Source organism: Megalobrama amblycephala, linkage group LG14, assembly GCF_018812025.1.
Source record: "Megalobrama amblycephala isolate DHTTF-2021 linkage group LG14, ASM1881202v1, whole genome shotgun sequence".
NCBI lineage: Eukaryota > Metazoa > Chordata > Actinopteri > Cypriniformes > Xenocyprididae > Megalobrama > Megalobrama amblycephala.
In genome coordinates this window covers 42,783,814-42,797,531 of record NC_063057.1, presented here as the reverse complement: position 1 = coordinate 42,797,531, position 13,718 = coordinate 42,783,814, and the positions used below count along the sequence as shown (strand labels likewise).

Below are 13,718 nucleotides of genomic sequence, written 5' to 3'. Positions count from 1 at the left end.
GATTTAGCATTTTCCTTCAGGTCAGTCCTATGTTCATAATAAAAAATCTGTTTAAATGTCTGATGTATTATCTTGTCCTTTTAACAATTAAGGGGTTTTCCCGTGACTGACAGCGCTAGTCAAAGCATTTGTCAGTTGCGTCTTGTTCCGTGTGCACAACAATTTAGTTTTTTCAATGTAAAAGTCTTCGCTACTGACTAACTCACTCATAAAGACAGTCTTTGCTGCCATCTAATGGTTTTATAATGTAACTTCTGTTGCTGTTCATGGTCAGGGACTATTTTTTCCGGTGGAAGGAAAGCTTCAGGGAAAGTTTACTTCATCAAAGTTGCATTCATACATATTTTTTGGCTTTAATATTTGTATTGTGTGGTAACCGTTTTATAAAAGTAATAAAGATACTCAAGGCTAGCACTGATACAGCACAGCCTCTCATACCTTATTGCTTATACAGTGTTATCCTTCTTTTGGCACAAGTATGAGAATGTGCGTCCCGTCAACGCATCGATTTTCTGTGGAATGAGATGTTCCCATTTCAAATCTGTGAGCAATTTCATTTGCTTCCTCCAGACTAGGAACCAGGATGAGATTTTTGCATAGGATACCATTCCTTTCCATTACCATTTCAAACTTTTTGACCGCCAAATTGATTAGCTATTACTTGGTATTCCCCGCAGCTACCGAGTCAGTACAGGACCACTGCCACCCGCATCTCCAAAGGCACAGGTGCACACATGGTGACCTCCTGGGGACTCATGACAACCTCCATCACAGAATATAATTTTACAAATGATCTCCAGGAAATGCAAAAAATTTCTTTCCATTCAGCATCATTTAAAAAAATTCCATTAAAACTCTCTCCCACCAGTCCTTACTTCGTACTCTCATCCAGAGGAACTGTAGCCTATGTTGATGGGTGAAATTCTGTAGGGAACATCACATGGGATGTAATGACGTGTGTCAATAATCAATCTATGTTCTATAACGTGTAAAATGGGAACATAAAAAGAATATTCTAAAAGCAACTATGTTAAAACCTTAATCAGAATAGGAGCATTGAACTTAAACTGTGGCATCTTGCAGTTGCATTTTACATTTTTCTGGTTTCCATAACATGACTGTCCAGTAGATCCCACAGGCCTTTACCTGAAAAAGGATAGAATAATCAAAAAAATCAATACATTTTAATAACACAAAAATATATGGTTCTGAGTTTATTGTTTACAATGTACATAGCTTAATTCACCTAACACAGGATGCAAGGAAATGTGGACCTCTTGATCTAACTTTCCATTTGAGCAATTTTTTAGGTAAAATGGTACAAAAAAAGATGTGGTTCAGCAAGTTGTACAACGTGTACATGAAAAACACAAAGTGGAGAAGTGTCAATCATCATCATCCAAAAAAACAAACTCTCTGGACCTGTACCTCAGGGATTTAAGGCATGTAAATAATACAAACATTACTATACAGTATATATAAAAAAGTATTTCTTGTGGAGCAGGTGACAATTGTTTTAACTTGAAGGGAAAGATTGGCCTTGTAAATAATATATTGGACAGTTAATCTGGGGCACATATTTGGTGTGTGATTTCTTTACAAACATAGAAACATTTTATCATTATCCTATTGACTCTTCAGCTTTTGGAATCAGACTAGTACATGGATTACTTGGACTTGAGAGTGGAACTGCAAGTTATACCTGTGATAATTCACAAACAAAATAGTTCTTTTACCATATAATGAAGCTTTTGTAGCCGTGCCTCTGCTACATGACTGCTGACATTATGGAATTAATTTGTCTAGCAAAATGCTGTCCTTTGCTGTTGTGGAATTTCAGGATTCCTGGACTGTCGCCATTATACCAAGTCACTGGTTTAACTGGGACAGAGGAAGCATGAGAATTCACTCTATTTTCGTCTGCACTTTAGCTTTTTTTTGCTGAAACAATCTTTTAAATGTTTCAACAAGACTCATAAAATGAGGTTCATCATAGTCTTGGGGTTTACTCAGGATCCTCAGAAATAAGGAAATGCTACCTAGGCAATGGCTAATTAGTGAGCGGTAACGGAAAGCACAACCAGTACAACAGTTAGTATTTTAACACTTTTACGCACGACCTGGGCAACAGCCATGGAAATATTATTTAAAGGGTTGGATACCCACAGAGCTCACTCGCTGATTTACTACAGCTGCGGATGGTCAACTATTCACGAACGCCTATTATTTTCATTGTTTCTTCATATTATACCAGTATTTCTTATAAATTATTTCAAGCCAGCCTGAAGAAGGTACTACCTGTACCGAAACGTCGCATTGTGGCTTGAACAGAAAAAATGTTGAGTTTCACGCAGCAAACTTTTATTAGTTTATTAGTTATCACCATTAGTTTTAACAACAGAGGTATAGGATTGCAGCTATCACTGAACTGCAAAGCTCTGTGCAAAAGCAAGAGACTGCCCAAAACAGAGGTGTTCTTTCCAATGATCAATTTTGCTAGAACACTACCACTTTATGAGCAAATTATTACCAGTTATGTCCCACCACTCCCCAAGAACAATTTTTGGTCCAAAGTGATGGATACACTGGAGAGCTCTGATGGCCAAAGCCATACTACAACACTGTTGATTTTTTTGAGAGTCCAAAACAGGAACAAAATAAATTCATTGTTAATTATTATCTTAAGAACAACGTATTTCATCCCCACACCTATGGGAGTTAAAACTCAAACGTTTCAGTTGATGAAGGATATGCAGGCCTACCACCGCAGAATTAAATTTCTTTGAGGGTAAAAAGAGTCAAAAACAAAAAAATTCCCTTCACGAGAGCTTCAGATCCAGCCTCCCAAAGCGGATTACACAAATAATTAGAGCGGACAACTAAACACACAAACACCTAAACTGGGGCCTAAAAACACCAGAAAACCTCACAAGAGGTGAAAGAAAAGCCCTCTTAGAGTTATTATTAGATAAATTATTATCAAACCTGCTGATAAGCAACAGTTATTATGGATAAAACTCAATATATTTGGGAAGGACAGACACAGTTGGCAGTGAAGGAACACTACTGCACACTAGAGGAACCAATATACCCACAAACTAGAATTATGGTAGAAGAGATATTAGATGAAATGCTTGATAAAAAAACAATTAGTGGGGCTTAAAAAGAATATTTATTAGGAGATAGACCCCCCCTCCCAGGCCTAGAAGATTTTATTTATTGGCCAAAATTCATAAAGAGCCTGAAAAATGGAGCATCCCCAGAGAAATATAGTATCCGATTATACCAGTGAGACATATTTCACAGCTGAATATATAGAATATTTTTTGAACCTCATATCTATACGTCACCCTAGCTATTTAAATGATACCTATGATTTCATATCTAAAATTAAAAATACCTAAAGATGCATTTCTCTTCACCATAGATATAGATAGTTATATATACACAAATATAGAAACTGAGGTAGGCCTCAAAGCTGTAAAGAAGTTTATGGAAAAGTAAAAAGGCCAGATCAATATATTCTCAAATTAGTAGACAAATAAGGGGACAGCAATGGGCAAGAAATTTGCACCCTTTTACGCCAATATATTTATGGCAGACTGGGAAGAATCAGCTTTGACCTCAGATATTAAAGATGAAAATAATAATAAAAATAATAATAAAAGCTAGCCATGTTAGATGTCATATTAGAAGGTAATTCAACTGTCTGTCAAAAAAAAAAAAAAAAAAAAAAAAAAAAAAAAAACTCACAAAAGGCATGGTTTATTATCCATATAAATATCTTGATCTGGGATTGTTGAAAACTCACCTGCTGTATCATCATCAGCTGTAGCACTGGCACTTGGGACAGGTGACGTTGGTTGTGTCCCACCTAAAAAAAATATACACAAATCCACTGTCTGCAGAGCTGTCCATCGAGTGGCCTTAGCCCTGTGTCGCCGAATTGACACATATGTGAAATTTCCTTCCAGAGACGAGGAAGATGTATTAGCGTAGATGTATTTCCAATTGGAAATCTGTTCTTCAAAGTCTAATTTAAACCTGGAAACAAACAAAAGATTCTGACAAATTTAAAAATAATTTTAAGAAAAATTGCTTCAGAAATAGTTCTGCACTAATTTGATGTTAATATTAAAAATATGTTTGCGTATTTATACATATGGGTATAAAGGGCACTTTATGACAAAAAGGTTGCAAAGCATGTCTCACATCTGATTTAGATTTGTGACTTGCAACCAATAAAACAACAAATTAATTTGGCCCTTCATGCTTGCCATCTTTTAGGGCATATTTTTAGGACTTAAGGTATCATTGGGCAACATAAAAGACAGGCAATTGCCTGCTGATCACTTACAAAGGGAAGAAGTCTAGTAGGGAGTTTGTTGGCCTTGTCACTGATTCAGATCTTGATGGGTTTGAAATGCAATTTCCAAGGAGAAATAATTAACTGGGCTTTGTCTATATTCTGCCTACAATGGAGGACAAGTTGTGGGTGGAGAAAGAACAAATTATCCAACTTCTCAATCCTTTTGTTGACAACAGAGGCCATTATAATTTTAAAGAGGCAGAATAAATTAATAAAAAAGATCCATGAAGAAGAATATTCATGAATTATAATATTAAAGAAAGAAAAGTGCTAAGCATTATCCAAAAAACAAAATCCCAAGTGTTAAACTAATACTGTTGTTTATGAGTCCATACTCAGAATGTAAAAAAGTAACACTGAAGCAGTGTTGAAGTTAATAAATCGAGTGATGATTGAGCATTAGTGATGAAAAGAAGAAGAGAGGAGCAGAAAAACAACTACAGCGCAACTGCTAATATTACAGCATGCTTACACACACCACTTTTCTTATGTATCTAAACAGAGAGAGGTGTGAAGGTGCACCAGGTTGATCATGCGGTTGGGGTCTGCAAGAGATTCATGAGTGCCTTCTCAAACTTGGAAAAGACAGCGTGAACTGGCCATCGCTAAGGCACAACTTGGCTTGCCTGGTCATAAACTCATTAACTGCTACAACAAGATGGGCCTCCAGGCAACAAATGATCGAAAGGGCCATAGAGCAGGAGAAAGCTCTTTTGTATGTTATTTTGGGCTGTGGGTCATCTTGAAGTTTATACATCCACTGGTTTTTCTTTTGAAGCTCTCAACATTTTATTTTTTAATTTGTCCAGTGACTGGGCAGGGAGATGTTTTATTTTTCCCTTTTATTTGTTGCCACTTAACCCTGGATGGACGTAATACCCAAGAACTCTGCCCATTTAGTAGAAACTCAAATAGAGCTGATCTTCCTCCATCTGAAATTGACTGTTTTCCACAGCCACTCCTCAATCATACCAAATCAAACACAATGCATTCCTGTTGTGGACATTCCTGGGTGCAGGTCCAACATCTAGTCTGGCTACGGATCAGATCAAGCTGAATTCTTTGGGATAAGGATGAGACAGACATACTAATATAAATGGAATTCATGGTGTAACAAGTACATTTGGGTATTATGCTAAGTGTTCCTTGTTCTGGCTGCCCTAATTAATGCTGCAGCCTAACAATCTGTAAGGGAAACAGGTCAATTTAGCTCAAATGGAATTATTAATTCATTTATAGGGAATTTTGAATGAATCACTACTTTTACGACCAAGCAAATGAACCGTCCAGCGATCATTTGAATGAACCATAACATCAATTCTGCAATGGATATGAATATGCAAACTATAGTGAAAACACTATTTTTATTAGCAAGGTAATTAAGATCAGCAGTTTAAGGCTATAATATATAATATAGTCTTGGTTCTAGTAAGCACTCTTGCTGCTGCATGTTAGAATAGCTGGAGTTTATTAAGCTTACAGGACTACCATTCAGTAATGCAATGGTCCTAATACTGAGCCTTGTGGTACTCCACAACAAACATGTAATCAGTATGAAACCGCTTAATTTATTCTACCAAAATGTCAACTATAAGACTTTTGTTCATCTTCGGAACACAAATTAAGATATTTTTAATAAAACCTGAGCAAATCTGATTTCTGTTCCTGCATTGACAGCTACGCAACTACCACTTTGATGCTTCAAAAAGTTCATAAAGAGATTGTAAAATTAATCCATATGAATTGAATGGTTTCGTCCAAATTTTCGGAAGAGACATGATCGCTTTATATGATGGCTTTTACTAATAAACATTCATCAACGCACAGAATTATGATAAATGGAAACTCATGCATACTTGCTAAAAGGGCAGGTACCAATGAGGTAAGTTCGCACCCATCAGTTTTGGGTGAGCTTGTTTATGTTCACTGATGTTTATATGTGAATAAAAGCCTAAATTTCATGTTCATCATATAAAGCGATCGATTTTTTTGTGAGTTTTGCGTGTGTAATTGCTTTGTTTATGTAAACCTCTTTACCGCACTGAGGAACACTGCAATTAATTTTCAGAATGAGTTTGCAAATGCAGTTTCAGATCTCTTTGATATGTGAAACTCTTTTCACATTGAAGACACGTGTAAGGCTTCTCTCCAGTATGAAGTCTCATGTGAATGTTAAGGCTTCCATTTTGAGTGAAACTCTTCCCACACTGTTTGCAGGTGAAAGGGCTCTCTCCAGTGTGAATTCTCATGTGGACTTGAAGGTTTCCTTTTCGATTGAAACTCTTTCCACACTGTTGGCAGGTGAAAGGGTTTTCTCCAGTGTGAATTATCATGTGGATTTTAAGGTTTCCAAGGTGATCGAAACTCTTTCCGCACTGAGAGCATATGTAAGGGTTTTCTCCAGTGTGAATTCTAATGTGGGCATTAAGAGTTTGTTTATGTGTGAAACTCTTTCCACACTGAGAGCATGCATAAGGCATCATTCCAGTGTGAATTATCATGTGGCTTTCAAGGCTTTCTTTTCGACTGAAACTTTTTCCACACTGTTTGCATGTGAACGGCTTTTCTCCAGTGTGAATTCTCATGTGGACTTTTAGGTTTTCTTTTCTGTTGAAACCCTTTCCACACTGTTGGCAGGTGAAAAAGCTCTCTCCGGTGTGAACTCTCATATGGACTTTAAGGTTTCCTTTTTGATGAAATCTCTTTCCACACTGTTTGCAGGCGAAATGCTTCTCTCCGGTGTGAATTCTCATGTGGACATTAAGACTTCCACGTTGAGTGAAACTCTTTCCACACTGTTGGCAGGTGAAATAACTTCCGGTTCCTGTCTTTTGAGCTCTTTTTCGTGCATTAGTCTTCTCAGTCTCTGAGCAACTAAAAGATTTTTTTCTAGTTATGAAATCATACTGATCTTTCTCCGTTTCATTCAGTTCTTGACTCTCCTCTTTCAGTGGCATCATGTCTGGTGTTAAAAGAGAGATATGCAAGTTAACACTCATACAAAATTCAACAATGGTGACAATCAACACAATATTCAGATCAACAGGGAAACCATCAGTTCACTATTGCCAGAACTTGATCAAATGTAATCAATTTATTTGTCCAATGACAAGCAAGTGCTTAAAAATTAAATCTTGTATCACCTGCACCACTCATAATGTGGTCTATATGTTAAAGTGTCCTTGTCAAAAGATATATAATAGAAAATCATAACGACAGTTAAAATTACGGCTTAAAGGTGCACTATGTAGTTTTTCCATCTGCTAGGGGGCGCCTATTCAAAACAAAGGCGTAGCTTGATGACGCCAAATTTGAGCGTGGAATCTGGGGACATGTGGTCTTCACATCACAGCCGGTGGAAAAGAATAGGGATAGGACTCGGGAAGAAATCATGTTCATGGATGTGATTATTAATGCAGAGCAGGACCGAGTGTTGTGGAGCTGAACGAGGAGCTGGAGCGATTGCGCAACACATGCCTCACGAGCAGCAGGACTTTTATTATGACACATTCGCCGGCGCCGCGTCCGCTTTTCCGGTCATGAGTATGAGGTAACGCAGCTCTGTTTATCATATTAGATACATTTGAGAGTGTTGAAAATGATGTTATAACGTTACTTTGTGCGTTCACTCAACGGCTGCTGTGAGACACTGTTACACACTGCAGTAAGATAGATCGATTTTAGAATATATTAAATATTGGATGGCTTGTGTTGATAAATGGCATGCAATTAATTTTAAAAAAGTACTGTATGATGGAGAAAATGCTGTGTTACTGTTACTAAAAATAAAGCTGCATCTGACTATGCTATGTTAGCTACTTGACAAAATAGTGTTTTTCTCTTAGATTTAAGCAATAAGACTAAACGTGTTGAGCTATATAACAATAATTAATTTACTGTCTATAAATATATCAAAACAGTTGTTCCCTTGTCTATTAAAACATGTAAATATTAAAGTGTCTTTGGCGTTTCCATGGTTTCTACAAAATAAAACCGGAAACCGAGGGTAACGCAGGTATGATGCAATTGACAGGCAACTCCTCACACGTCCCGGAGCCTTGGTTAAAATTGCAATTTTCTCATGATTTACAAATAGTTGCAAACATCTAGGGATGTTGTAAGTACTCAAGTGAACAAAATATATAACACTGGCCCAGTGGTTTTAGGATATTTTACTGCAACAATATTACATATTGACCTTTAATGAAAAAATCAGGATGTCAAGATATAACTTCGCTAGACATTTCAGTGAGCTGGGACATAACATTAAACAATTGGAATGTATAGGGATAGAAGTTTTAGGTTCAAGAGGTGGTGATATAAATAAAAAAATTATCGAAACGAGAAGCATTTTGGATCTTTAACTTGAAATCACTGGCTCCTAATGGTATGAATGAGGAATTCGATTTTTCTGTTTTTCTATAATGTGATGTAGAGAAAACTGCATTAAATGACTTTTTACAAATATCACAAAATAAATTGAATATACTAAGTGTGAAAACCAATGCTGATTAATGACGATGTATTTCTGATGACTTCAATCATTAAGTTTTTTCACTACTGTGTATTTACTGAATTGATGTGTAAGGTTTTTTTGGTCTAATTCACTAATTTATGATTTTTCTTGATTGTAGGATCTTCTGTTTTCTTGCTTGGTGTGGATTGTGCTTTGGACTTTGAACTTCATGAATATTATGTCTAGTGTTGTAATAAATTGTTAGTAGATGCATTCGTATTGTGTGAGGATAATTGATGTTTAACACAATCAAGTGATTAGTAACATTCTTCAATTTTAACCCTAAAAAGGGCAAGACCACAAAGAGACATCAGAAAATTAATTTATTGCTATTTATGATAAGTATGATACTCAACAAAAACACAAATATACATCAAATATATGCAATTCATTACAAATCAATGATAATTGAGAGATGGAAAATGTTCCCCAAAATTTGTCATATTTGACATTTACATTAACATGAAAAAATCTAAAAAGATTTTTTAATATTTAACCTAAAAAAATAATGTATGAATAATCAAAGTAAACCCAAGTTGCTTTAGTACAGTTTCTTAAAATCATTAAAGATGTCTTAGCAACTTTAAAAAAGTATGAACTATCAATCAGAGGACAGAAGGCATGAAGTAAATTGAGTAAAACAAATTTTTCAGCAAAGTTTAAGTCGTACTGATAATTTATAGGGCCTAGTAATTTGCATATTAAATATTATACAGCATTATACTGATTGTTCAAGAGAATTTTACAAGGAAAGTTTAGTTTAAGTTATGAGAGAATAAAATTTTTTAAAAGTTTTAAAAATCTGGCTATGATGTTGTAATGCACATTGTCAAACAAGCATTCTGTTTTCAATTCATTTATACCCCCATAGGTGCAACTTATCCTGGGAGACACAAACATTAACAGACAAATGATTAAAATGTAAAAATTAAATTCATAAAATTTCAATATAAACGTAATAAGATAACACTAAACAACAACTTTTTAAACATGCAAGTCCCCTCCAAATATTGCAAATATGTGAAATGTATCAACTTTTATCATAAGCGAAGTAGATTTCCCACTACAGGTGGTCATGTTGTTTTTAAATGCTGCCCATGAGCTAAACAAAAAAAATGTTTGAACAAAGTCACCAGATCTAAATATTCACAACAAACACCCTTTCAACATGAAACCAAGAAATAAGACCCAAACTTTCCCTGCTTCTCCCCACAGCCTCTCAAATGTTTGCATCCCCCAGGATACGTCGCCCCTTTTAGGGTTAATGAGATTGAATATTAATTAATTAAATCTCATTAACCCTTAGAGCATTCAACACACCAAGGAAGGCCTGTGAGCCAAAATGTCCATTTTATTCCCCTGTAAATAATGAGATAAAATATTAAATAAAGTGTCTAAAAGTTTCGATTAAAAAAAAGTGCAAATCACAGCTATATTCTTGATTTAATGCAGAGACATAAAAATAACTATGAATTCTTATGCCAGAGTTCAGACTACACAATATTTGTGTCTGTTACGATAGTCACCCTGTCAGATATGACACAATATACGAGATGAAACTATTGATTCTTAGTTTTGAAATCGGCCATCACTAAATAAGTCGTTATTTTGTTTTTTTTGGCGTACCAAAAATATTCTCGTCGCTTTATAATATTAATATTGAACCACTGTACTCACATGAACTGATTTAAATATGTTTTTAGTACCTTTATGGATCTTGAGAGAGGAAATGTCATTGCTCCCTATGAAGGCCTCACTGAGCCATCAGATTTCAACAAAAATATCTTAATTTATGTTCCAAAGATTAACGAAGGTCTTACGAATGTGAAACGGCATGAGGGTGAGTAATAAATGACAGAATTTTCATTTTTGGGTGAACTAACCCTTTAATGTGACACTCAAAATATTTATTTCTGTCGAGCTGGACATTTTAATAAGGATCAAATGACTGAGTTTAGCTTTGAGGATGAAACTGACCTGTTTGTTCTTCTTTCACTCTGAATGTTTCTTCAATCTTCATGTCTTCACTCTCCTCTTTAATGAACTCCATCTTTATAACAGTGTGTCATGTGGATCTCAGGAGTTTTTTTCTGTGTTTGGACCTATGGTTTGACAGTCTCTCATGTTTAAGGTGATAATAGTTAACAAAAATAAACAAATCCAAACTAATATCAGAGTTTTACTCAATTAGCTCTAGTTCAGTAGTTCAGTGAGAGTCAGTCAGATTGAGAGTTAATGGCCTTATTGATCTGATTAGTCAAAAACACTCAAAATCCAGCAGTTCAAATGAATAAAAGAACACAATTTGTATTGAAAATGTATTTTGGTATGATTTATACTGGTATCTAGTCTAATAGACTGCACTTTAATTAAACATTAGTAGTTTGTTTGCAAAGTTCTCATCAGATGTTTGTGTTTGTTCTTCTCGTTGCATTTACACTGTTTTGACCAGCATGTCTCCTCAGCGCGCGGTGATTCGAACGAATCGAATCACTGAATCGTTTTGCGAAGCATTTAGTTCAATTGACTCGGAGTTCAAAAAGCTCCGTTTCTCCGTCATTACTTGGCAGCGAGTGACTGAATTCATGTTTATGATAAACTGATTCACGATATCGCGAAGAAATGAGACGCTCCTTTTGTGTTACTCGCGCGTCAACACGTTTTACTCTTAAAAAGCAACACGCATGAATAAAGCATTACTATGTTATATTAAATAAATAATTAATTCTACATCGCTTGTAAAATACAAAATGGACTGAACGGTTTGTACGGATTTTAACACTTAAAACACAGACCTTTAGTCGAATCACAACAGGAGCGCGGCGCAGCCTTGTGACATCACATCGTCGGCCCAAAATAAAGGTCCCGTTCACATGCTGCTGTGTCAAGTACGTAAAAGTGTAAATACATAATAAACCAGATGTCAGAAGAATTCAGAGTTTGGTGAAATAATTAAAGGTTGTCCAATGATGTGCTCAAAAATATTTGGAACAACTAATAAAAGAGTGAGATTTTTGTCTGGATTTCAGATATTAGGGTCTTTCGCACCAAATATAGTTATGAACTCATGAACTAGCCACTAGGATAGTTCCCAGAGCACTAATTTCTCCCCTGGGCCATGTCCCTGGTTGCATTCGCTCCGGCAGTATAGGAACTTTGCATTTACAAACATTAACACATAAGCTTGAGCACTGTGTGAAGCTCTAGGGCAAGGAATATGTGGTCTATAATGTGCATGGCCTTGTTCACTTATTTGATGATGTGAAATGCCATGGTCCACTTGACAACATTTCTGGATTTCCATTTGAGAATTATTTAGGACAGTTAAAAAGATTGGTCAGATGAACATGTCATCCTGTTACACAGATCGTACGCAGGATATCTAAAATATCTAGAGGTTTTTCTAAGATTGACGTTTCCAAAAGTTATGTGTAAAAAGAGCATTGTGATGGTCCTGTTTTGTCGTTTGTTAAAGGAGCAGTGAGACAGTATAAAGAAATATCTCTCCCTGATTGTTGTATAAAGGTTTCAAAAGGAGGTAACTGTGTCAGAATCGGTAACAACATCAGGTCGGTACAGAACATCTATATTCAGAATAATGATGCACACATAATATGAGTTTGAGTCATCAATAGATTTTATGACTACCAAATTAAATCTTGTAGGCTTAGCGCTTTTCTCATATCAAATCTTTCTCAAGAATGTAATATAGTGAGCACAAATCCTACAGCAGTATTAATAAGAATAGCAAGATGATGGCCCGGTTTCACAGACAGGGCTTAGACTAAAACCAGGATTAGGCCTTAGTTCAATTAGGATATTTAAAGGTGCCCTAGAATTGAAAATTGAATTGACCTCGGCATAGTTGAATAACAAGAGTTCAGTACATGGAAATGACATACAGTGAGTCTCAAACACCATTGTTTCCTCCTCCTTATGTAAATCTCATTTGTTTAAAATACCTCCGAAGAACAGGCGAATCTCAACATAACACCGACTGTTACGCAACAGTCGGGATCATTAATATGTACGCCCCCAATATTTGCATATGCCAGCTCATGTTCAAGGCATTAGACAAGCCGGTATTAACGTCTGGATCTGTGCACAGCTGAATCAATAGACTTTATGCAGGTAAGCAAGCAAGGACAACAGTGAAAAATGGCAGATGGAGCAATAATAACTGACATGATCCATGATAACATGATATTTTTAGTGATATTTGTAAATTGTCTTTCTAAATGTTTCGTTAGCATGTTGCTTATGTACTGTTAAATGTGGTTAAAGTTACCATCATTTCTTACTGTATTCACAGAGACCAGAACCATGTTGTTATTTTCATTGTTAAACACTTGCAGTCTGTATAATTCATAAACACATCTTCATTCTTTATAAATCTCTCCAACAGTGTGTAATGTTAGCTTTAGCCACGGAGCACTATCAAACTCATTCAGAATCAAATGTAAACATCCAAATAAATACTGTACTTAAATGATCTGATATACTGCACGATGAACACTTTGTAAAGATCCATTTTGAGGGTTATATTAGCTGTGTGAACTTTGTTTATGCAATGTATTATAGAGTCGCGAGCTCGGGGACGGGTAGCGCGAGCATTTATAGGGGACGCGCGCTGAATCGGCGCATTTCTAATTATGCCCCAAAATAGGCAGTTAAAACATTGAATAAAAAATCTATGGGGTATTTTGAGCTGAAACTTCAGAGACACATTCAGGGGACACCTTAGACTTATATTGCATCTTGTGAAAAAGGGTTCTAGGGCACCTTTAAGTAGCTTTTATAAACGTACCCTAAAGAAAAACATTACTGGTGTGT

General features: G+C 35.8%; 1 protein-coding gene across 2 annotated transcripts; it reads right to left on the bottom strand.

Annotated features, from left to right (window-relative positions):
• Positions 1-203: 203 nt before the first annotated feature.
• Positions 204-11,733, bottom strand: LOC125245338 (gastrula zinc finger protein XlCGF8.2DB-like). 2 transcript variants are annotated; one of them, XM_048155886.1, is made up of 3 exons: positions 11,681-11,733; positions 10,863-10,987; positions 204-7,331 (listed from the first exon to the last, which is right to left on the bottom strand). In XM_048155886.1, exons 2-3 carry the CDS (start codon positions 10,933-10,935, stop codon positions 6,427-6,429), a joined length of 978 nt encoding a protein of 325 aa, XP_048011843.1. In that variant the 5' UTR covers positions 10,936-10,987; positions 11,681-11,733; the 3' UTR covers positions 204-6,426. The 2 variants fall into 2 exon arrangements, with proteins under 2 accessions (XP_048011843.1, XP_048011842.1); XM_048155885.1 differs by having other exon boundaries at positions 10,863-11,728.
• Between the last annotated feature and the right edge of the window lie 1,985 nt (positions 11,734-13,718).

Excerpts from the sequence above, each read along its gene's own strand:
- LOC125245338 (XM_048155886.1), bottom strand. The coding sequence starts at position 10,935 with ATGGAGTTCATTAAAGAGGAGAGTGAAGACATGAAGATTGAAGAAACA. Across the intron at positions 7,332-10,862 it reads AGTGAAAGAAGAACAAACAG|ACATGATGCCACTGAAAGAG; the intron begins GTCAGTTTCATC and ends TTTTAACACCAG.